Source organism: Staurois parvus, unplaced genomic scaffold, assembly GCF_062004578.1.
Source record: "Staurois parvus isolate SC_StPar_1 unplaced genomic scaffold, SC_StPar_1.0 ptg000362l, whole genome shotgun sequence".
Lineage (NCBI taxonomy): Eukaryota > Metazoa > Chordata > Amphibia > Anura > Ranidae > Staurois > Staurois parvus.
In genome coordinates this window covers 6,885,494-6,910,353 of record NW_028318158.1, presented here as the reverse complement: position 1 = coordinate 6,910,353, position 24,860 = coordinate 6,885,494, and the positions used below count along the sequence as shown (strand labels likewise).

At 41.6% G+C, this 24,860-nt stretch overlaps 1 protein-coding gene across 3 annotated transcripts in view; it reads left to right on the top strand.

The window, feature by feature from the left end:
- Nucleotides 1–24,860, top strand: part of TP53BP2 (tumor protein p53 binding protein 2) — a 96,424-nt gene that overhangs the window by 35,970 nt on the left and 35,594 nt on the right. For all 3 annotated transcript variants that reach the window (XM_089685065.1, XM_089685064.1, XM_089685066.1), the window contains 6 exons: nt 7,041–7,188; nt 13,076–13,189; nt 19,887–19,969; nt 23,524–23,625; nt 24,071–24,242; nt 24,349–24,530. In XM_089685065.1, coding sequence (XP_089541191.1) covers nt 7,041–7,188; nt 13,076–13,189; nt 19,887–19,969; nt 23,524–23,625; nt 24,071–24,242; nt 24,349–24,530 — 801 coding nt within the window. The remainder of the gene's footprint in view (nt 1–7,040; nt 7,189–13,075; nt 13,190–19,886; nt 19,970–23,523; nt 23,626–24,070; nt 24,243–24,348; nt 24,531–24,860) is intronic.

Genomic DNA, 24,860 nt, shown 5'->3' with positions numbered 1-24,860 from the left:
GATGCCTTTTTGTGTTTTTTGTTTCTGGCAAGTAAAAGTAGGAAATAGTTGGTGACGTGGGAATGCACATACAGCCATGTTTGCTGGATTTTGACTTTACCAATAAAGTATATATAAACCAGATTTACATCATTTTTAACAATGAAAAGTAATTTCAAAAGTTATTTTTAAATATACAGGCAGTCCCTGGGTTACGAACAAGGTAGGCTTTGTAGGTTTGTTCTTAAAGTGGTGTTCCACCCAAAAGGGGAAGTTCCTCTTTAATGCTTTGTCCCCCGCTCCCCATTAAGGATTGGCACCTTTTGGGAGGTGAGTACCCGAATTTGACAGGTACCCGCTCCCACATCTGCTGCGATCGCCTAGGTGATCGGAAGTTGTCCACCCCCACTCCCTCCCCATAGTCTTGTGGAACACATGACAGGTCCCAGAAAACTACGGGGCCATTCACAAAGCGCAGCGCTTCTCGCGCAGTGGGCACCCGGCTGTGAAGCCCCAAGCCGTCACAGCTGGCTGCCCACACTAAAGATGCCGCTGCCAGGGAGAGAAGAGAGCCAGTGAGGACACTGCTGGACCGAGGGACAGGTAAGTGGCCGTATTGTTAAGTCAGCAGCTACAGTTTTTGTAGCTGCTGACTTTTATTTATTTCCCAGCTGGAACTCCCATTTTAATTTGAATTTGTATGGAAGTTGGAACAGGTACTTTTTTTTTTTTTTTTTAAAGTGTAACTCAAGCCAAAAACTTGTTTTTACATTTTGGATAGCATAGGGAAGGGTTGACTGGCCATGCAGTGACATGTCCACTGAACAGTAGGTGGCAACATGCGGTGAATAGCAAGATGGCCGCCCGGCAGGACCAGTGTGACGTCACGCTGCCTCCATTCTGAAGTCATATGTAAGTTGGATGTTTGTAACTTGGGGACTGCCTGTATAGCAATATCTTGAGACTCTACCAGGGAAGTCCTTGTGTGGGTACTTTCTTTGGCTATAAATAGGGTGACGGGTGATCTGTTCCTGACTCCCAATTGTTCTCTTGTGTTGTCACCCTGTTATATATGGCCCTGGTGGCAGTTGTCAACAAACAGGACTTGAGTAGGTTCAATGTCATTCAATTACAGCTTAGATCTTTACTTGCTGTACCGGTACAGTATACTGTTTTCATCTCGGAGGATTCTTGAAGCCAAAAAAAACTTAAAAAGTGGTGGTTTTTTTTTTTTCGTTTTTTTTTTTTGGTGGAAATAATAGCAAGTAAAAAATAATTATAGCCTATATAATTGCTGAAAAGCAGTGTGGATAAAAAACGATTTAAAAAAAAAAAAAATCTTTTTTTTTTTTTTTTTTTATTTCGAGAGAGAGAATGCATTACACCATTGTGTCTTACAAGTTTTATAAATTTAGCATTAAGATTAGTTTTCTCCAATGTTTTGGGGATTTCAGTTGGACTCGTAAAGAGAGCCAGAATTGGAGTACACCCTGGATTGCATTTTGCAGACGATTTTAGTAGATGAGGGACGCCATGCAGCAGGTGGTTGCTGTCTACTCATCCGTTTCCATAATTTAGTGACTGAATTGTACCTTTTAGGCATTCCGCAGAATCTTCAGACCTGCTGCTCCAGTGTTGGGACTTGTCCTTGCAATCACAGAGCTCCTGACTTCACATAATAATATGTGCTGAATAGCAAGGTTATTTTTATATAAAGTCTTTTGTAGGTGAAAGTTTGTCCTCGCAGCAGATCTGTTTATGAAATATCCGCATTAATTGCCGTGATCTTGCCAACAATTCATAGCTGGCCGAACGCATCCAGTAACTACATCTGCAGCTCTTAGTTTAACTCCTGAGGGTCACTCGTCCTTTTTAAATGGGGGGAGGTCACCTTAAGTGAAAACCTTTTATGGAAAATAGCACTTTAAAGAAGACACCTAGCCTTATTTGTTTGTGTGATGGACATATCCATGTTATCATTTTTAGGGAAACTACAACTTTAACCAGGAAATGGCTGAATGGATGCAGAAACCTGAATCTTCCATTTTTTTTTTTTGAATAAGAAAATGAAGACTGAATACTGCACAATGATAAAGAATTGATATTTTCCCCTTATGTGGCATTACCTTTATCTGGAGTGTGAAAGGTCACCAGAAAGTTGCGGTCACGTCTCCCTACCCCCCAGTGCTAACCGTGTCAAATAGTTCTTGATGTCTGTGCTTCTCTTAAAGCCCAATTCTAGTTTGGGCAATGAGGAAAAAAAAAAAAAAAGTAGATTCCCCTCCCCCCCCATTAACGCCTAAAAGTTTAAAAAATGTAGCTTCAGCTGTTGTGCTTCTCTGGTGCTGTTCCCTACAGACTCACACATTCACTGGTTCAGCGCTGATCATTACCCAGTGTCAACCCACTTTTTGTGAGTCCAGGGTGTCAAAAACTTTGGATTGAGGTCAGTTGACAGCACCATCAGGTTTCAGATGATCTCTGACTCCCTGATACTCCAGCTTTTATTATTATTATATCACCCAACCCGTACACTCCGCTCCTCGCAAGACTTCCTACTCTCTTGCTCCCTTATCTCCTCCTCCCACGCTCATCTCCAAGACTTCTCCAGGGCGTCACCCATCCTCTGGAACGCCCTACCCCAATCTATCAGACTATCACCTACTCTACTTACCTTTTAGGTGATCACTGAAAACCTATCTCTTCAGGGAGGCCTATCCCACCCTCTGCTAATACTGGAATCCTCTACTCTTCCAGCCACTCCATCCCCCACAGCTTTTACCTATTGTACCACTCACTCCTCCCTCCTAGATTGTAAGCTCCAAGGAGCAGGGCCCTCAATCCCCTCTTGTATTGAACTGTATTGTTACTGTATTGTCTTCCACTATAATGTAAAGCGCTAAGCAAACCGTTGGCGCTATATACCGGTAAATCCTGTATAATAATTATTATTATTATTATTATACAGAATTTTTATAGCACCAACAAAAAAAGGCAAGAATGTACAGCTGCCAAACAATTCAATACAAGAAGGTTAGAAGGACCCTGCTCACTGACCCATGGTGGTAATATACCTCCTCCCTGGCATGGCCATAGTACTTCTGAAAGAGAACCTATATCCTTTACTGGGGGAAGAAAATGGATTGATATGACTAAAATACCTTTTACTAGTGATAAGCTGCTCCAGGCTGCCTCCAGTACTGGTCATCTTTGGCCTGAAAACCATATTGCTGCTTTAAGCAGAATTTGAGTTTTAGAAGGTTTCAGCTCTAGGATGAATCAATGTTGCAGTACTGATCCTGGCACACTGAACTGTTTTTTTACTTTTTTTTTTTTTCTGTTACATTGTAGATCTTTATTGAAATGTCACCAATGACATTTCATGGAAGTGCTTCTAAAGTCAAAACATTTTTTTACCATAATTCATTCTCTGCGTTAAGGTACAAAATAATTACCCATACCTAAATACTTACCTGTTTCCTCTCACCGATCTGGCACTGTCCTGGCTGTAGTGCCTCTGCTCTCTTGGTCTCATAGGATGCACTGAGAGCAGCGGGAGCCAAAGGGGCATGGCTGAGCTGCGCTGTGTGTGTCTACGGACACACATACAGCCTTGTTTAGGAGCATGCACACAGGTACCCACTTAGCAACATGCTTGCTGAGGGGGCACTCAGAAAAAGGAGTAGACAGTGTGTTTCCACACAACTCCACTGCGCTGAAAAGTACTGTATGCAGTGGTGTTTTGTGTTTTTTTTTTTTTTTTTTTTTTTTCTTTTTTCTTCACCACAAGACAATGGTGTGAACTGACACCATAACAAACAAGGCAAATTGCCTTGTCTTTGCACTGGCACTTTACTGGGCAATGCTGCAAATGGTGTGAATGGGCCCTTAATGCGGTTGTCATTCTGTAGACTTTGGGAATGCTGCTTTTGGGCCACTGTGATGTGTCTTTGGTAAAATCCAACCCAGGTGACTGTCTACCTTTTCATTTAATTTTTCACATGATAGGGCCACGTTAACATACATGTGTCAGTCACACAGGATTTCTGAGTCATCCAATTACATTGCTTATGTATTTTTCTTTTTTTCCTTTACCTTGGTAAGTCATTTGAATCTTGTGTGTGCACAGCTCAAATATATTTGTTTAAGCCATGCATCTCACCGAGAGCAAATACTTCCCATATTACGAATTGTTTGTATATGCAGCTCACTGTTTAGACAGAGCTGGGTGAAGCTGTTTTGTCCCTATAGTATTGGCTCATGCTGTACAGAGCAGCTACTAGTACACTGGCCTGAGTTACTTTTACATAAAAGCTAGAAATGAACAGCAACAATTTCCTTTTTGCATGATGTCACCTCTTCTATTGCTGGTGAAAATACATTCCCCTTCTCCTTAAAAGGGGAATCGCTGGCTCTTGAATTCTTCAATAATTTGTTACTTGCTTTGAAAAGTTTTCAGCTTATACCCTGCCCCCCCCCAAAAAAAAAGGAAAGGGTTTTTGTTTTTTTTGTATGGAACTGTATAGTTTGATACTGAACATTTTTAAAGATCTGTTTAGAAAAATGAAGGCTTTTGTATACGGAATGTTTTATATATATATATATATATATATATATATATATATATATATATATATATATATATATATATATATAATTTTTTTTTTTTTTCTTAAGAAGGGGATGCCATAAGACGACCGAAACTATTTACTGACTTTTATGGTTCATTGAGCAAATGAAAAGACACAAATGAAATAGCTTGTCTCCAGATCTTCGGTTTTTGACATTCCTGTGCCCCTACTTGCATAACCCCTGGGTAGTTCTGGACATTTTTATTTGTATGTGTGTATATATGTGTATATATATAATTATTATTTTTTTTTTGCTGGTGCCGGGAGTATAGGTGGGAGAGCGAAGTTCTCAGTCCTGAATTCCATATAAAGGCAGATATACCAGAACACGAAATGTTTAGTCACCAAATGAAAAATGTTCTATAGTAAGCAACCAGGGAGAGAGGGAGAAGCTGAGGTGTGGTACAAACATTATACCGTTGTTTTTCTAAGTCAGGGGTCTCAATATTTTCTAAACAAAAGGCCAGTTTACTGTCCTTCAGACATTAGGGAGGCTGGACTGTGGCCATAGGGAGTAGAAAATGCCCTAGAGTCCATGTAAATAATGCCTGAGGCTTTGTGGTCAGTGGGAGTAAAACATTACATAGCGCCTGTGGTAAATAGGAGGAGAAATAGTGTTCCATAATTAGTATTGGTGGGTGGAATGGTGGCTTATCATTGAGTGTCAGTGGGAGGAATAGAAGTGTACAATCCAAACGCACACGTTCCTGCGTTAAAAATGGCTGTGTGTATAAGTGGGTGCTGCAGCGACTTTTGGCTGGAACCGAACAAAATCAGGAGATATAAACATTGTGGTCACATGTGTATCATGGTACTCCCCGGATTGTAATAAAGTGTCAGCTGAAAGCAGTGCTGGATTCTGGAAACAACGACCAGCAGCATATATGTCCCTGACAGAAGATAAGGACTGTTGCCTAGAGATGGGGGGGGGGGGGGCCTCCGATTGTCAAGTGAGCTGCAATGGGAACACCCCTACAGTGGTCCTGTTAGTGCAGCGACGCATGTCACCTGCATGCATCATGAGAGTTTACTACCCACACATGCGCTCAAAGACATTCCTGCACCGGTCGCCATTATCATGGAAACCCATGACGTCGGCGCCGGGAAGGACAAGGTGGAGACAAGTCGCCGGCTTCATAGAAACACATGGCGCCGACGCCACACAAACCAATGGGTGGGTAGGCGGGTTGCAGAGATGAGCTGTGAAGAAAAAAGAACAGAAAGGAAACAGATTGAGGGCTAGTTCACACCACATGCGTTTCAGTTACTTTTCATCTGCATCCAGAGATAAAGTAGTATACTATACATGGTTGTCAATGTCATAGTTCACATCAGTGCTCGTAGTTCCAGTGCGTTTCAGCTGCAGATAAAAAGCAGAACAGACCACATCTCACTCATACAGAGCTGCACTGGAACGCGGCAAAACGCATCAAAACGTACCAGAGCGCACCAAAAATGCACCGTCACACACATGTCCCCATCTAAATTGAAAAAAAAACGGACTAGAATGCATAAAAAAACGCTTTGGCATGCATAAAACATGCATCAAAAACGCACCAGATATGCCAAAAACCATGTCAAAACGCATCCGGAACGCATCTCGACTACGTCTTCATAGTGCGAACCAGCCCTGAGAATGATGATAGTCGGTCCGTGAATGGAGCTGGGGAGAAGTGGAAGAAAAGGCAGTGATAAAAATGGAAAAGAGGCTAGAAATGGAGGAAAAAAAAAAAAAAAATCAAAACCTTTGGACCCATATTGTTGATCCTCGGTGTGCTGGTGCCATTTTTCCTTAGTGGGAGGAATAGTACCCCATTGTTCTTATTCGTGGATAGAATTGTTCCCCATTGTTGGTGTTCGTAGAAGATCTTGTGTCAAACTATTGGTGTCAGTGGCAGGAATGGTGCCTCATTGTTGGTGTAGTGAAATGAAAGTGCCTCATGTCATGTGAGAGGCATAGTGCCACAAGGGACACATAAAGACAAACAAATTGCTACATCTGGCCGCAGGCCACAATTTGGGGACCACTGCTCTAAGTGACCACATTTCAAATAGTGATTGGAAACTTGTAAATACCCATACTTATTATTTTCTTTACCCACAAGTAACAGAGGAATGAATGCTTAAATGCTTTGATTTGGTCCTATTTTTCAGAGTGGAAAACCACGGTATACATCTTTATCTATAAGCAGCTAATAATTGGCCAGCAAATTCAACTAGAGCAACACTCCCAGGGAAAGGCCTCCTGAACACATCTGAGGTCTTTGATACCCCATAGACAGTCCAGTTTTCCTGGGCTTTGACAAGCTCTCTGTTGTGTTATTGTGAGGGGACAAATGGTTCTTGCCAAGATGGCTTTCTTTACAACTGCATGATATATTTTCCCTTTATTCAATGGTCCTAATTGTCTACTTACTTTTTCTTTCACAGATGTTTCTCACGGTCTATCTCAGTAATAATGAGCAACATTTTACCGAGGTTCCCGTTACTCCAGAGACCACCTGCAGAGATGTCATAGAGCTTTGTAAGGAGCCCGGAGAGTTGGAGTGCCATTTGTCGGAAGTTTGGCGTGGTTCAGGTACGAGTTCCTTGGGGGAAAAAACACTTTTTAATATGGACATGTGTTCCATCTATAATCGTCATCATGGGAAGTGTCCAGCTGCCAAAACCTGTAACTGTTGACTGTAAAGCTTGCACATATTGTGTGTTAAAGCAATGGAGAAAAAGGAAACATTTCCATTATTATTATTATTATTATAATACAGGATTTATATAGCGCCAACAGTTTGCTCAGCGCTTTACAATATAACAGGAGACAATACAGTTCAATACAAGAGGGTTAGGAGGGCCCTGCTCCTTGGAGCTTACCATTTCATCTCATAGATTATTGGCTTTAAAAGCAGAATTTGTACTGTACCTCAGCAGAATTTGAATGCTTCATGGAGGTTCAGACAAATAATTTATCTTTAAGGGATAGGAGAACAATTATTCACTTATCGTTTTGCCTCATACCCTTTACCTAACCTAACCTACACTCCCCCTTTCCAGAATGTGTACTTACCTAGATCTGATGGATGCAGTTTTGCTGTTCATTTACATCCAGTGCTGCAAATCTTCACTATTTTGCCATCACCTGTGCATTACATCCCAATAGATGTTTTTATGAGCTTGTCTGTGATCATCTCCTGCTTCAGGACAGCTGCATAGAAATCTGGATGTAAACAAACAGTGGAACCGCAACCATCAGATCTAAGTAACTCTGGTGCTGTGTAGGGGGGGGTTAATATAGGTTTCGCTCCATTCACACCATGCAGGTGCCACAGAGCGCACACATCCCTGACCATTTTAAAATTCATACTGCACCAAAACGCATTATTATTATTATACAGTATTTATAAAGCGCCAATGGTTCGCTCAGCGCTGTACATTACGCATGACACTTTGTTACCATACATTTGGGTACACACACGAGTAAATGCATGGGGTAAATGTAGAAAAATAACACTGCGCTAGTACTAAATATAAAACACAAAATATACACTGTGACATAGACAGAAAAAATATAGAAAATCTAAAACATGTCAATCCCAAAGAAATATTCTTAAAGTCCCAAAATATAAGTTGCTTATAAAAAGTCCCAAAAAATATGTGATAGTGAAAAAAGATGAAAATGAAAACATTCCTTTTTGAAATAAAATCCACCAAGTGAATCCACCACCAAATGAACTGAATGAACTCACCAGAGTAATGTGCTGATTAAATTCTAAACCAGCATAAGCGCTTTTTTGCTGTGGGAGCAACGATCTGCAGACAATTGAAGCACAGCTTTGGCTTGGAAGAAACGATTTCCTGGAGCAATACTCTGCAGGAGACTCTGAAGATCCACTTTATTCACATCCCATCTTGTTTAAGAGGTATTGGAATGGCCACTCAGAATAAAAAAAGAAGCTCATGGTGCAGTACGTCTTAAAAACACTGCTTTAATAATGACAAAAACTCACAAAAAATGGTGTCCAACCGACACCAGCATGATGAGCACAGACAGAGGCCAAGGAATAGATCCAACCACCAAAACATATGCGCTCTTGCGATGCTAGGAGTGTGCTGACGTCACACCACTCAAGCCCCGCCCATGGGGTGCCATTAAAAATTAATGGCACTGCTGAGTTTATGCTAAAAGTGTGCATGTTTGTGTGTGGTGGGGAAGCCTGTGATTTTTTTTTTTTTTTTTTTTTGCATTCCCCCACCACACAAATGTGAACGTAGCCTTCAGTCAGGGCAAAGTACACTTAAGTGGGACTTGGGGAAATCTACTGGGTTTTTACTCTCTGTCCCCCACTAGGACAGGAAGGGATGGGAAATCTCTTCAGTGGAGAAATAGGGGGAGATCATTTTATTTTTATGTTGTCTCCCCAAACCTTCTGTCCATTTGAAGCTCTGTGTCTGGGTATTGTCCATAGAAAATGAGAGGATATCTCCCCAGTAGGGACACACATCTATAAAAACCTTACAGATATTAACCTTTCCTACTTTATTAATAAACTAAATAACTTCAACTTCAGAATGTCATATTTTGTTAATACTGTTGTGTCTGGTTTCAGTGGTTCTGGATATGTAATTAGCAGGTGGGTCCTATACGGGAAGATGTGTGCGCCTCTTGTGGGTTAAGCGAGGTGGATCTATTTTTTTTATAGCAGGAAGGATGTGAATTGTTTCTGTTTAAAAGCGATTTATATAGTTTAATTATGGTGGTGTGTTTTGTTTTAAACCTCCTTCATGCTAAATTTAGGATTGCTTTTGTTTCAGCTGAGCTGAGCTGTTAAAAATGTCAGAAATAATGGTATATATTCAGTGAATAGAAAGTGTTTGGTTTTTTTTTTTTTTTTTTTTTTGCCTTTAAAGCTGGAGTTTAATCTGCCTAGATTTTGGTTGCTCCTTTCCCCCTCTTCCTCAACATGCTCAATACGTTTTAGCTAAAACTTGTCATTACAAAGCCTTTTTTTTCCTTTTTTTTGGCACGCCAGATGTGGCCAGTAGATGCATGGCAAAACACTCAACTCTACCCCCTTAAAGTGCAGGAGCTTCTTTGGCGCACATAGAGCAGCTCATTCAAATGCACAAAAACAGAGCATTCACGCATCGCCTAGATGTGAATGCTGCCTAATACACAGAGTGGGCAGGCTCTTTGGAGGATTTATGCAAATATCAGAATGCCTTTATGGGTGGATTTCAGTCTGGAGGAGTGGGCGTTCCTAGGCACGCTGTATTTACATGCAGACCACCCAAGGTAATGCTCACATGTGATGCTTGAGCCTCCATAATCAAAAGGACTAAAATCCATTGAATAAAAGGGGCAACTTAGGGACTGTCAGGCTGGGTAGCAAAGGGCTGGATGATACTGAATACTCTTTTTCTAAATTTCTGCAGCTTCTAATGCAGTGAAATCAGAGGAAGCACTTTTAGTACAGGAGAGGAGCTTCCGTAAAATATACAAATTTGAAGATTGGCCTTAAAATAAGATCAATCATCCTTTGAAACCAAGAACAAAGATGACATTCATTGCAGCTTAGATGTTAGATGTGACAGCTGCATTAGTCATCAGTTTTCAGGCGAAGAACATTTTCGACAATTACAGCAAGTAAAGGATAAAAATCCAGAAAGAGAACTAGTGTATCCACCACATGGAAGGACTGATAATCTAACATATTACATATTTGATCTTTTGGTTTAGATGCATTTAAATGGTTAGGCTGTCTGCCACACAGGGAGTGCATTGCTTTCAATCTGTTTCCTGACTCAGACTTGCATTATGAGAAGGTACAGTAAAGCTCAGCTGTTGTGTACCGGTGCAAAGCAGGAAGCTGCGCCTTCATATGAAATTGAGCAAATATGGCTGCTCCATGTACATAATTACAAATAAATACATAGTATTTTAAAGCTAAGATGCAATGCATCATGTGCATAAAGCAGATCTACATTTTTATTGTAGGACTATAAAATCCCTTTTAAAGCTTATTTTCAGGGAAAATGCCAGATAACTCTGTTGAAATGCATATATGGGAACTGTTTTACATGATAGTTTTTGGATTATGCCCATCCAGTTCTGACATTTGTACACACAGCACAACTCGATCTGGCATAGGATTTGCACTTTCATTTAATAGTATCCTTACCACCCTGTGATTGGACAATGAAAGGGGAAGCAGCAGACTGATGAGCTCATTGCTCTGTCACTCTGCTCTCTAATCCTGTCAACATTCTGCTTGCACTGCAGGAAAACTGATTGCCCCGTTGTGCTGCTCCCCCCCCCCCTTCTGCAGTCTGAGCCCTGCTGTACAGAAATCACAAGAGGCTGATACTAGTGCTAGTCATACACTATTTGTTATTCGAAAATGAGCTTGAACAGTTTTTCAAACACTTGGTTGTGAGAGAAAACAATACTGCCATCATCTAATGACCGGATTTTGAAGAATAAACCTGTTTTTTATTCATTATGTCGCATATGCATTGTACGAACAGGTAAATTTTTAACAGGCAGGTGACAGATTGACCTTTCACATTATCGTCCCATCAGCAGATGTGTTCCAGACTTTTCCTTTTACATTTTTATGTATATATATATATATAAAACACGTCAAAACCGATTTTTCTATTTGTGCCCATTAACCGGTTGAAAAATGAACGAACTGTCCATATGACAGCTTTTGGAATGATTTTTGGTCTACTGTATGGGTACCATAAGTCAAATGCATGCACTTGCACTGTTTGAATTAAAAAAAAAATGCATGTCATGATGTATTTGAGTACTGAGCTGTAATATTTGTGTTTTTTTTAATATCTGCCTAGAGTTTGGCGTTAAACATTTTCTAGTACTGGGTACAATACGGAAAGGCTAGAACTTTCGTTGGGATGTGTGTGTAACTGAATGAATTGCATGGCCCCAGCCATTGTTCTAAGATGGGAAATAATCCTATTATTTTTGGGATATGTGGTGGAATGAGACATGTGAATACCTTCTGTTTTAGGAAGGCTTTACTGTGCTATGCACTAATTGGATTGAAGTGCTGTTTAGATTCCTTTAGTCCCTTCTCACCATAACTTGTATAGTTTATACCGTGTAGTTGAATGAAGGATGGAAAGAGATCCAGCTTTGGTCATGCCTAGGGCCATCAGTTAGATCCTCTGTGACATATACACGGACTATGTTTGGGATGATTGGGAAGTGCAGTGGTGTGTAGCGTGTACGGATGATAGATGTGCAGCACTGTTTGTCTGTGTGTGGAGCTCAGAAGAATGGCTCTTTGTCCGCCTGCATGAGCCACTGGCAAGACAAGGACCAGTGCTCAGCGGGCATATTTCCCATTATTCATTGGGAGAACGTGAGAACTGCCTGGCAGAGCCGCTTCCCTTTCAGCATTCATGTCCTTGTGCCAAAAGTAGATTGAGTTTAGGAATGACGTGTCGGTTACCAGGTCTCCTGCCTCTTTGTATTCATATTCTATAGCTTATTTATATCTTCCATTGTTTTCATGGGCCATATTTTTTCTGTAGCCATTTTTAAAGCAGAACTCCTACTTTGACATAAACATTTTACTTACGAACTATGACACAGTGGACACTTTTCTATCAAACAGGTCAGGAATTCTTTTATGAGAGGAATTCTTTTACAGCGCTGAGCGAATTATCGGTGCTTTATAAATACTGTATAATAATAATAATGAGTATCTTTGAAACTATTTTCATCTAGATGTGAATTAAAGCTAGCTCTAGGTAAACGGTAAGACACAGGGATGAAATGCATATATTGGAGCTCTTTTAATTGCCAAAGGATTTGTATTTCTGTCCAGTCATTATTATATTTTCACAGCTTGGTCACACAGTACAGCTAAGTCTGGGAGGGTAGGGGACTTGATTTTTTTTCTCTGCTGTAGTTCAGTAACATTTGCAGGTCATGTTCCATCCTCAGGCTGGACTGGACAGTAAAGGAGAGGCAGCTGACTGATCAGCTCATCTCTCTTTCTGCTCTCTCCTTCTTAGGCTGCCTTCACGCTGATTTGTTTATCTTCTACTTTTTCGTTAAAGCGGAAGAAAAACATGTTACCATGTATTTCTATGGATCTCTTCACACTGATTCCTTGTGGGTCCGGTGCGTTTTTGTTGTTTTTTTTTTTTTTTTTTAAATCCTGCTTGCTGCATTTTTGCTACAGGTTTGGTGCAGTAAAAAGGCACCAAAAATGCCCCTCCCCATTGAAATCAATGGAAAACGCTTTTTTTGAGTCACATGTCCTATAAAACAAACGCGGCAAAAATGCATATACATTTTTGCTGTGGATCAGTGTGAAAGTAGCTTTATACAGAACTGCAGCACACCAGATTCAATTATATATTTTTTCTGAGCTATTCTGTTTCTCTCAGCAATGTGTTTTTTAGATTTATCTAACCACAATCCTAATTTTGCATTTTAGAGCGTCCTATAGCAGACAATGAACGGATGTACGATGTTCTGCAGAAATATGGGATGCAGTGGAATGAAGCCCGGTTCTTTCTACGCCATGAGCGTCCACCATCTAGAGGGTCAGGTAGGTTCAAGCTGGTTTAACTGTACTCATTGGTTGGCGGTTACCTGACAAAGCCTTACTACTTAAAGGGTAAATAGTTTTTGTTGAGAAAATCATAATCCTTTTATATGATCTATATACATTGCAAGGATTTTGGGGACCTTTTTTGGATCCGTACCTCTTTTATTGTTTTAAGGTGGCCATAGATGGATCGCAGTTCGGCTGGTTCAGCATGGATAAGACAAATTTCAATCCATGTATGGCTGTACCTGCTTGACAAAGATTGATCTAATCAATTTTAATGACATCGATCTAATGACTGACTTCTGTTGAATGGGAATGTATGAGAACCCTTGTCAATCAGCAGCTGCAGCCACTGATCAGAATATTCTGACAGCAGAGTCCTACTGTCAGAATACAGTGCCAAGGCAGATCGGATTTCTCCATCCATCTTGCTTGTGTGGATGGGGGAATCTGTTTGCAAAAAAAAAAAATTGGATAATCTATGGGCTGCTTTAACCACTTTCTTTTCACCCTATAGCAGATTTACTGCTACAGGGTGGGCATGCTGTGCAAAATCACGTATATAAATGTGATTTTGCACTTCCACTGTAGGGGAGCATGCATTGATTGGACACAGCAGAAGTCAATCAACAGGTGCCAGCCAATAGATGAGCACCGGCACCTGTTGATCAGCGAGAAGAGTAACAGCACATAGCTTTGCCTATGTAAATAAGGCTGAACTATGTCCTGTTAATGACGATGTGCTAGATTTTATTTTCCTGCAAAGCAGGGAAAGAAAATTAGCAGATTGCCTAGTAAAAACAGCACACACAGTACACAAAACACACAGGTAGGCACACAGTTAACCCTTTGCCCTAGATCGGGGATCTCCAAACTATGGCCCTCCAGGTGTTGAGGAATTGCAAATCTCATGAGGCCTTGCAAGACTGAGGCATTATGGGACTTGTAGTACTTCAACAGCTGAAGGGCCATAGTTTGGAGATTCCTGCCCTAAATGTTTATTAATACAGTGACAGTGTATATCTTTAGCACTGTATTGGTGTCACTGGTTCACACAAAGTGTCAGTTACTGTCAGACTGTCCGCCGCAATATCGCAGTCCCTCCATAAGTCGTTGACTGCCGCCATTACTAGTAAAAAAAACAAATTCCAGTATATATGCCATAGTTTGAAGATACTATAACTTTTGCCAATATGCTTATTGGGATTTTTTTTTTTACCACAAAAATGTAGCAGAATACATTTTCACCCAAATTTATAAAAAGATTTAGAATTTTTAATTGGATATGTTTTATAACTAAAAGTAAAAAAATAGTGTTGTGTTTTTTTTGTTTTTTTTTTCTTTTTGTAGCGCAAAAAATAAAGAAACCCAGTGATAATCAAATACCACCAGAAGCTATATTGTTGAGAAAAAATTTATATAAATTTCATTTATGTACAGCATTTGCATGATCGCACAATTATCAGTTAAAGTAACGCTGCGCCGTATAACAAAAAATGGCCTGGTCATGAAGGTGGTGGTGGTGGTGGTGGGGGGGGGGGGGTAAATCTTATGGAGCTTAAGTGGTTAAAGAAATTGCTGTTTGTTTCACCATGTGCATAGACTGATTCCTGAATGGAAGGGTTAACCCTCATAATAGCCACCTGAGTAAATCTCAGTGCTTTAATGAAGAAAAATGCAGTGTCTAAATCCCTTTTAGGCTAGCTTTAGGTTTTATCTTGCAAAAAATACAGGTGAATTCGGGACTGTCCATTTATCCTCTTTTTAATTTGTCCTAATAGTTACATTTTTCAGGCCTCTCCTTCTCGGCCCAAGCAGTACTGCTTGGACTTTGAGGAATGGGGTGGACCCCCAAAAGCTTGTCCTGAAAATATAGCTGTTAATGCAAAAAAAAAAAAAAAAATCATGGTTAGTACTGAATTGTGTTGTTGCAAGGGAAATAATATTGCCATTGCTAAAGAGAGGTATTCTTGGAATGAGAAGGGAGTATTTGCAGCTATCTGTAATTCTTGTATAGCACTTCACGAGACTATGAGCTCCTTTTCCCCATATATGTGCACTGATTTTTGTTGTGTTTTTAACAGGGCACTGTAGTTAAAATTAAGGGGTGATGTTGAGATACGGAAGCCTTAGGGCTCATGTACACGGGGCGTTTGGAAAACTCTTCTGAACGATGGAAACTGACTGCTAGAAAACGAAGGTTAAAAAACGGCAGTTTAGCCTCGTTTGCATACCACGTTTATATGCATTTGCGTTTTTAAAGAGAACCTCCGGAGACCTTCCCAAATGCCCAGAATGCACTGAAAAATAGTAAATTAACAATTTCAGAAATTTTGAGAGAAATAGAGCAGAAGCAGAGAGAGCAGAATGTGTTGAGATGACCTGTCTTTTCTGGTTGTATTCACTATGGATCCCATCATGAGTATAATGTGGCACGTTCTACCATTTTTGCCTTCACGCGAAACCTGGAACTGACTGCGCTGGTGTACCGGGCTCATTTGAATACATGAAAAACCGTTTGCTTGCATTTCTGATGATGAAAGAAGGCTCTGGACAGCATCTGGACATGGAACAGTTAAAAAAAAATTCTAAATGAAACGCTTATAAACGCGGTTAACCGCGTTTACATGTGTTTGGCATTTGGAAGGCCAGTAAAATCTACTCCTGAACGCAAGTTTGGTGCGTTTTAAAAAAACGACTGTAAACTCAATTGCCGTAAATGGCTGTGTACATGGACACATAGGAAAACATTAGGGAGAGTTCAGGGGCTGCTGAAATAAAATGTTGAACAACTCCTGAAAGTCAGTTTAGGAGCTGCAGTGTACATGGGCCCTTACCCCATTAGTACAGACAGACAGCAGTGGCTGAATTTAAAACTGCAGAACTAAGACGTTTCTTCAGCCATTCAATCAGAGTGAAACCTTTCCTGGACGTTTGTATGTAATGATACAGGATGCAGGGAGAGCGGAAGAGCAGAATGTTAAGGAAACGCAGTGCTAGCAACCCTGTGAGCTGTATTCTGGACTGCAGAGAACGCAGATGAAGGCAACTTGATTTGCAAAAGGAACCCAGCAGGGCGCCAGGTCAGCGTGAGTAACAGTGGAACTTTATTCAAAAAGCACTTACATTTAAAACCTCCACGGTCAGCGTCTTGAGTGACGCCATCTGGCGGGAGCTCACGGAGAGGCGCAGGGGACTTCTAACTCCAGCGGGTCTGTCGTTGTGCCCTGCAGCTACCGTCAGCTCCACCACCCTGGAGAGAGCTGTCTCTGCACATTGTACTGACTCAGGACGCTGACCGTGGAGGTTTTACATGTAAGTGCTCTTTGAATAAAGTTCCACTGTTGTTACTTTGGTGCCCTGCTGTGTTCCTTTTGCATGTCTTCTTAGGGATTCCCCACATCCTTGGCGAGGAGTTGCTGGTGATTGTGTGTGCTTCAGCCCCTCCGTTGTCCACACGTTTCCTATCAACTACCACCTGGAAGGACTGTTTATATATTGATATATGCTGATTCCTGCATGTTTGCTAGTTTGTTACATTGTTTCTGGTGACATTTGTCACCTAATTGTTATTGTATGTGGATCCTTTTTATATGTTCAGCATTTTTATTATATTCCACAATCATTAGAGTGCTGGGTATGCTTGTAATTTTTACAAGGTGTCTTGAAGGCAACTTGATTAAAGCTTTGAAATTTAGTACAAATTATGTGTTTGCCGGAAAACATTGATCTCTGGCTGAGACTTTTTGCCCAAAATTTGCTCTTTAAAGTGGTTCTAAAGCCTAAACGTTTTTTACTGTAATGCATTTCCTCCATTAAGGTAAAAAATGTTTAGGAAGTAATGTCGCTCCCTTACCTCCCCTTATAATTGCCATAGTTGTCACTCAATCCAACACTGTGCCTGTCTGTTGCGGCTCTCCCCGCTTTCACCGGCTTTGCTGAGGAGCTGCGGTCAGTCAAATAGTGTGACGAAGAAGCGAGGAATGGGGCTGAGCCGTGCTGTCTGTGCCTGTGGATTTAGGCTGTGCGGCTCGGGGTCGAGTGTGCAGATGTGCCACCATAGGAAGGGGCTTCCTATGGTGGCACACCGAGAAGAGAAGGAGCCTGGTGCGCCAGCAGGGGACCCCAGAAGAGGAGGATTAGCGCTGCTCTGTTTAAATTCATTGCACAGAACGGGTAAGTATAACATGTTTGTTATTTTTTTAAATAAAGTTGAACTTTACAGTATTTTTTTTTTTTTTTAAATTAGCTTGACTCTTGGCAATGCACTAAAAGGCTCATTTTAAAGGGCTAAGCATATATTCACTGCAGTGATGATACACTATGGGGGGAGATTTACTAAAACTGGTGCACTCAGAAGCTGATTGGCTATCACGCACAGCTGCACCAGATTCTAATTTCAGCTTGTTCAGTTAAGCTTTGGCAATAACTCCTGGTTCACATATGTGTGAGCCGTGTTTTGCGCGGGCACGAGAGCCCATTCATTTGAATGGACTCCCGTGCCCCGTGACACGCAAGGAAGAAGTCCCTGCACTTCTTCTGAAAACGCAGCCCGCACGGGAACCTCACTTCCCAGTACGGTTGCGTTTTCCAGTGCGGGCGGCATTGCATTAGAACTAATGGCACCCGCCCGAGGGTCCGCATTCCACTGTGCGGGTGGTGTGGCTGCACGGATTTTCGTACGGATCTGTAGCGGCACCACTCGCACATATGTGAACCTAGCCTAAAACCTGGAAGATGATTGGCTTCCATGCAGAGTTGCACTAGATTTTGCACTCTCCAGTTTTAGTAAATATCTCCTATATAGCTAAAAGATTGTGGCTCACACTCCTATGATCTTGTTGGACATCCCAATCCAAACAAAGACCATTATAATGAAGTTCTTCCCCTGCTTTACTCCATTTGCGGCTTTAACAGCCTTCACTCTTCTAGGAAGGCTTTTCACATTATATTTGTGGGAATGTTTGCCCATTCCTCTAAGGAGCATTTGTGAGGTCATATACTGATCTTGGATTGGAAGACCTGGTGTGTAATTGGCATTTTAATTCATCCCAAAGGTGTTTCGTAGGATTGGGGTCAGGGCCCTGTGCAGGCCTCCACACCAAACTCATAAAACCATGTCTATGTGGAGCTGACTTTGTCCACACTCATTCTGGAACAGAAAAGGTCCTTTCTCAAACTGTTATCACAGGGCTGGATGCACACAATTGTCTAAAATGTCTTTGTACCCTGTGGCATGAACTTACACCTCCCTGGAAACACCTGAACTTTTATTTGGTCTTTTGGAGGGGTGTCCCCATTTTTTTGGACACATAGTGTACCATGAAGGATGCTGAGGCCAAGTGACTTTGAGTCATGCACAGCATTATTATTTGTACAGCGTCGTCTTGATCATGTTGTTACACCCACATACCCATCATCAGTCTTATCCCTCGCCTTCCTGTGTTTCTTCTGGTAATTGGAAATACAATTATTTTTGGACTGAATTGTATGTCCTGTATTGTCACGATGAAGTGATGATTTGTTGGGTTATGGAATATGCTTGGCGCCTCTTTTTCACCTCCTTTTGATTTCATGTGTTTACTATTTTTTTGCAGTTTATACATAAACAAACATCTGACTCTCAATGAGCCGGGCAGACAGGTTTATTCAACTGTACACGTGAACTGAAGCTGGAGATTGTGTTTTTATAACAAATGACTGTGAAAAAATACAGCGGAGGATATGTTTGTAGATCCCAATGAATGTTACTACTCCTGACAAATGAACCCTTGAAATACACACATCAGGATAGGCCTACTTGTCCAGGTCTTTCATATTTCATCTAGGGTGTAGTGTGCTAAGAACAGGGGCGGACTGACCATTTGGAAACTCGGGCACTGCCCGAGGGCCCGGGGTCAGTAGGGGGCCCCATGAGATGCCCCTGGTACCTTTTTTCATAGGCTTTTTTGAGTTTGGGCAAGGACACAGGGGCCCCATGATCCCCTATTGCCTGGGGGCCCCATGAGTTGTCATTCCGCCCCTGGCTAGGAACACCAAACTCTGGGAACTCCCAGCCTCACCAGTGTGATTACATCAATGCACTGCACACTCTGCTTAGACTTTGTCACTTTGGGCCCTATACTCTGCGCTGCCACCATTCTAATACCTATCTTTCCCTGCAATGGCTGCCTTGCTTGGCTGCTTGGATTTCTCTGCTGGCACACTTGTGCAGGAGCACTGTCTAAATTGCTTTTGCTACAGTGCCACCAACAGTGAGGCCAGAGAGCTGAAAATGAGGTGGAACAGCTGTACACCAAGGTAAAGGTTCACTGAGCGGATTTTGACTTGTATTTCCTGCATTGCATTAGCAGTTCTTTGATCCTACTTGCCTGGAGCTACTCTATATAGGAAATCTGCTATGGGTGAAAAAGTGAGCCATCTGAAAATGCTGTTTTGCTGATCCTCTGATTTCAATACTTTGGGTGTCTATTGGTAAGGAATTAGTTCCTGCAGTTTGTATCTATGAACCAGACATCATGAGAAGTGGCTTATCAGTTCAACAGAAAGCAAGAACTTCCTTCAGGCCTCATGCCAAGCTGATACCACTGGTTCTTGCTGACATTTTTATGGATGTGTTGATCCATGATTTTTTTTTTTTTGGAAAGTTAAACATACTTTGATATTTTTTTTTATTTTTTTTGTGTAAATGCAGTTAATGTACAGAGAGCAAACGACCCCAACATAAGACGGAATGGCGTAAAAGGCCCTGCAGACAGAATGATAATGGAAAATGGGGTAAGTGTGATGCATCACTTCGCTGTAGACAAACACAAAACTCCAAGCTGAAAAAGAATATATAGTCACGGCCAAAAATACTGGCACCCCTGCATTTCTGTCAGATAATGCTCCCTTTCGCTCAGAAAATTGTTGCAATTACAAATGTTTAGGCATTCTCCTGTCTGTTTGTTTTGTTTGGTATGACACAAAAAAGCAGAGAAATAAAAAGCCAAATTTGACACATTACATGCAAAACCCCATCAATGGACTGGACAAAATTGTTGGCAACTTCAATTTAATATTTGGAAGCACACCTCTTGGAAAAATAACGGAAATCAATTGCTTCCTGTAACCATCAATGATTTTCTTACACCTCTCTACTGGAATTTAGGACCACTCTTCTTTCGTCAACTGCTCCAGGTCTCTCAGATTGGAAGGGTTCCTTTTCCCAACTGCTGTTTTGAGATCTCTCCATAGGTGCTCCACAGGGAAATCTCCCCAATGAGACTCAGATGGAAGTAAAAACGGACAATGGTTTTATTTCTCCCCTACTTTATTCAATATGGGGGAGAATAAAAGCTTTAGCTGTAGATAGACATGGAAACAGATGTTTAATTATAATAAACTGTTGTTCGGGTTGCACCAATACCAAGTACTTGCACGAGGATTCACACTAGTGCAAATACTTCTGATACCTGAAACTAATACTTTTTTTGTGGTGCGATTCGAGCCCAGAGAAAAAGAATGGGCTCAAATCGCACTGCAAAGAATTGCATGCGATTTGAACAGGAATATGGTGTGATTCCTGTCTGAATCGCATGCATTTTCCAGCACAGCTCTGGTGTGAACCCAGGCTTTTCATAGTGACATTGACCTTGAGTTCGCACAGGAGCAGTGCAGGAAACCTACCTGCATGAAGGGTTCCACCAGCAAAGCTCTGGCTCCCAATCCAACTGCGGACATCAGCTTAAAGCTGAGTTCCACCTGAAAAAAAAAAAAGTTAGCAGCTACAAAAACTGTAGCTGCTGACTTTTAAAATAGACACTTACCTGTCCCTTGGGCCAGCGGTGTCCTCACCACGGCTGGTTTCACCGGCTGTCTTCTCTCCCTGGCGCCGGTATCTTTAGTGTGGGCATCCGGCTGTGACAGCTTGCGGCTTCACAGCCAGGTGCCCACTGCTCATGTGCGAGAAGTGCTGCGCTTTGTGAATGGCCCAGTAGTCTTCTGGGACCTGTCACGTGTAGCACAAGACTTTGGGGAGGGAGGGCAACTTCCGCTTCCGATCGCCTAGGCAATCGCAGCGGAAGTGGGAGCTGGTACCTGTCAAATTCGGGTACCAGCTCCCCCTCCTCTCCCCAAAGGTGCCAATCCTTAATGGGAGCGTGGGATAAAGGCTTAAAACGGAACTTCCCCTTTTGGGTGGAGCTGTGCTTTAATTTCCTGTCTGTGTTGCTTAGCCAGTATGGTTTACAGAGATTCTAATTGATCAGCACCATCACATGGATGGCACTGACCAATCAGAATCAGTCTAGCTCAGCATAGTACTGTCAGCACTGTGAGGAAAGGAGAGAAAACCACGGGAATTTCACCGGATTGGGGAAGCAGCTTTTCTGTGTTTGACAGCGAGGGATCATGGCAATCTGGTACAGCAGGACCGGGGGGATGGGAAGAGGGTCCAGTGGATGGCTCGAACAGCTGGCAGCTGGGGAGAGAGAGCCGCTGGAGATGCAGGGAACAAAGCCGTGAGAGAGACAGGGGGAGCCCAAACCACAGCCACTGATGTCTGCAGTTGGATCGGGAGCTTCCTTTATGGAACCTGCCATGCAGGGAGGTTTCCCACACTGCTTCTGTGTGAACCCAGGCTCAAGTCACTATGACAAGCCTGGGTTCACACAGGAGTTGTGCAAGAAACCCCATGCGATTCGGGTAGGAATCACACCTCATTTCTGTTCAAATCGCATGCAATTCTTTGCAGTGCGAATTGAGCCCATTCATTTTATATGAAATCAAATCACACTGCAAAGGTATCTGTACTGGATATCGACCAGTACTTGAATGAAAGTATCGGTAGTCGTACTTCCTGGTAAAGAAATGGTATTGATGCAACCTTAACTGTTGTAGAATAATAAATTAAAGCTGATACATATGTAAGAGTTCTATTTATTATAAGCTCCTAGTTTGTCTAGTTGGCAGCAGTGATGTTGTGCGTGTCTTAATTTGTTTTTTTTGAACCCTGAAAGTGACTTGGTTGTTAAAATAAAAATGAAGTATCCCCTGCAAAGAAATTAATAAGTTTCTGCCTCTCATTTCTGCTGTAACAAAGAGAAACTGTTGCCCTAAGGACATTTTAGAATCTAACCCTTTTAAGGAGTCTCAGATTTACCCGCTGCACTCTATGGTATCCCCTGCCAACACCCTTCATCGCCACTTTGTCCTGCAATGCTGGTGGATTTAACCGCTGAGCGCAAACACAGGAATCCAACAAAATCTGGAAGTGTTGAATTCCTGTAAAACATAGTGTTGGTAACTTAAAGCGCAACTACACTATCTGAGCACAACAAATCAAAATGCTATTTCATTGATTTTTTTAATATGTAAAACAAACTCCCCCACCTATGTCTCCATGCTTTGTTTACTGAAATATTACTTTTGAAAAATAACCTCTAGCATTCCTGGCCATGGCCATCTTGAATAAGGGCACATTATTCATGTAGCACTTCCTGCAATCCATCTGCCCTTCGCTTAGGCAGGCAGGAGGGTGTGCTTAACTTTGAAAATCCCCCCTCTGTTGAAGAATCCTGGAATGTATGGCACCATTTGCCTAGGCCTGGAAACCAGGAAGTAACTGAAGAAATGTTACAAAAAAATTAAAACAGGCAAGTCCTATCATATTTGCTTATCTATTTACTAATTCTAGCAGCATAAGGATTACAAATAGTCAAGGTTAATTGAGAGCGTGAGGTTCCACTTTCAAGGACAGAGCCTTTTTGTATAAAGCCTTAAAAATAAAATGTCAGGTCTGGTTACAGGGTCTCTTTAAAGAAAACCTGTATCCATGCCCCTCTGTCTTTGAGGTGACATGCGCAGTACCTTAGAGAATAGGCAATTCAGACAAACGTCTGCCCCATTTTTGAAGAACTGACTTTACATTCTTTTTTCTGAGTAGAGGAAGACACAAGGAGGAAATATTGATCTCGCAAGCACAATACACAATGTTCTGTGACTTGTTCTCATTTTAAGTGTCTAGCAGACATTTCATTGTACCTTAAGAACAAAAATGGCTGCATTTCCCACATTTAAGGTCCTTATTAAATGTAACATGATTGCTCTCTCTAAAGTGATTGTAAACTTCAGTGAACGTTGAGTGTAACATAGTGCAGCATGATTTTGAAACTGTGCAGGTGCTTCTTTTGGTGCAAAAGAATGAAAAAAAAAAAAGCATGTACATTCATTTTTGGGGACACACACGCACACGCACGCGCGCACACACGCTGCTGTGTAATCATGCCTTTTTTTTATTTAATGTATTCATTTACTTGTGTGATTTATGCAATACTCATATCTGTTAACAGGTGAATGGTCCCAGAATGGACATGACCCTAGCGGAACTTCAGGAAATGGCGGCCCGACAGCAGCAGCAAATAGAATCCCAACAGCTAATGCTGGCTACAAAGGTAAATCCATTGGGGCAATTTCATTGAAGTAATTGGTTATTAATTAGACAAGGATCTAATACCCTACTAAACAGAGTAGAGTAGGTTGAAGTGTTACAGGTAGTACATATTATTTGCCATTGAGATTTAAGCTTATGGCAGTCAGATCAGTTATCTGCTTTCCTTTGTGCTGCTTTATTGAGTAAGCCTACAAATATTTGAAAGACAAATCTTGTTATACAGTAGCTATATTTAAAGGAAATCATTTACTTGAATGCTTTTTTTCTTTTTTATATGCTGGGCAAGCAACTTAATTTTTAACTCCCGCATTATTCACTCTGCTGACTCAAAAAGAATAATGAAATGTGAAATCTACTGTAAACTATCCTTAGATTCCATGAGGGGGCTGCCAATGTTTAGGGTCCTCTTTGCCATTATTTGACATGACCTCTCTGGTTTCCTTTAGGAACAGAGGCTGAAATATCTGAAACAGCAAGACCAGCGTCAGCAGCAGGCCAGCGAGCAAGAGAAGCTGAAACGCTTGAAGGAGATTGCTGAGAATCAGGAAGCCAAGCTGAAAAAAGTGCGAGCCCTGAAGGGTCATGTGGAGCAGAAGAGGCTCAGCAATGGCAGATTAAGTAAGGCTCTCCTTCTGTGTTGATTTTTCTTTTTTTTTTTTTTTTTTATTCAGAAAAAATATTACATGGAGAGGTAATGTTTTGATTTTCTCATCTTACTCATCAGTGGAGGAGATCGAGCAAATGAATAACCTGTTCCAGCAGAAGCAGAAGGAGCTGATGGTAGCCGTGGCTAAAGTGGAGGAGCTGAATAGACAGCTGGAGATGCTAAAGAACGGGCGTATTGAGGGTTACCATGACAACCAGTCAGCAGTTGCTGAACTTGACCGGCTATACAAAGAGCTGCAGGTAAGTTAATGGAGTGAGCGATTTTGCCCCTAAAGGATCGGCACCTTTTTGGTATATTTATCTTCAGTCCCTCCTGGCAGGCTGAGTATTTTGCTCATAGCATGTGATTATGTAGACCAGGGCTTAAAATTTCAAGTCCTGAGCTACTAGCCAGGCCTTAATAGTTAATTGCCACCAACAAACAGAGACACCTGTGTACACACACACACACACACACACACACACACACACACACACACGTATGTATACACACACAGGCACGTACAGACACGCATACACACAGATACATGTACATACACAGAAATACACAGACACATGTACATACGTATA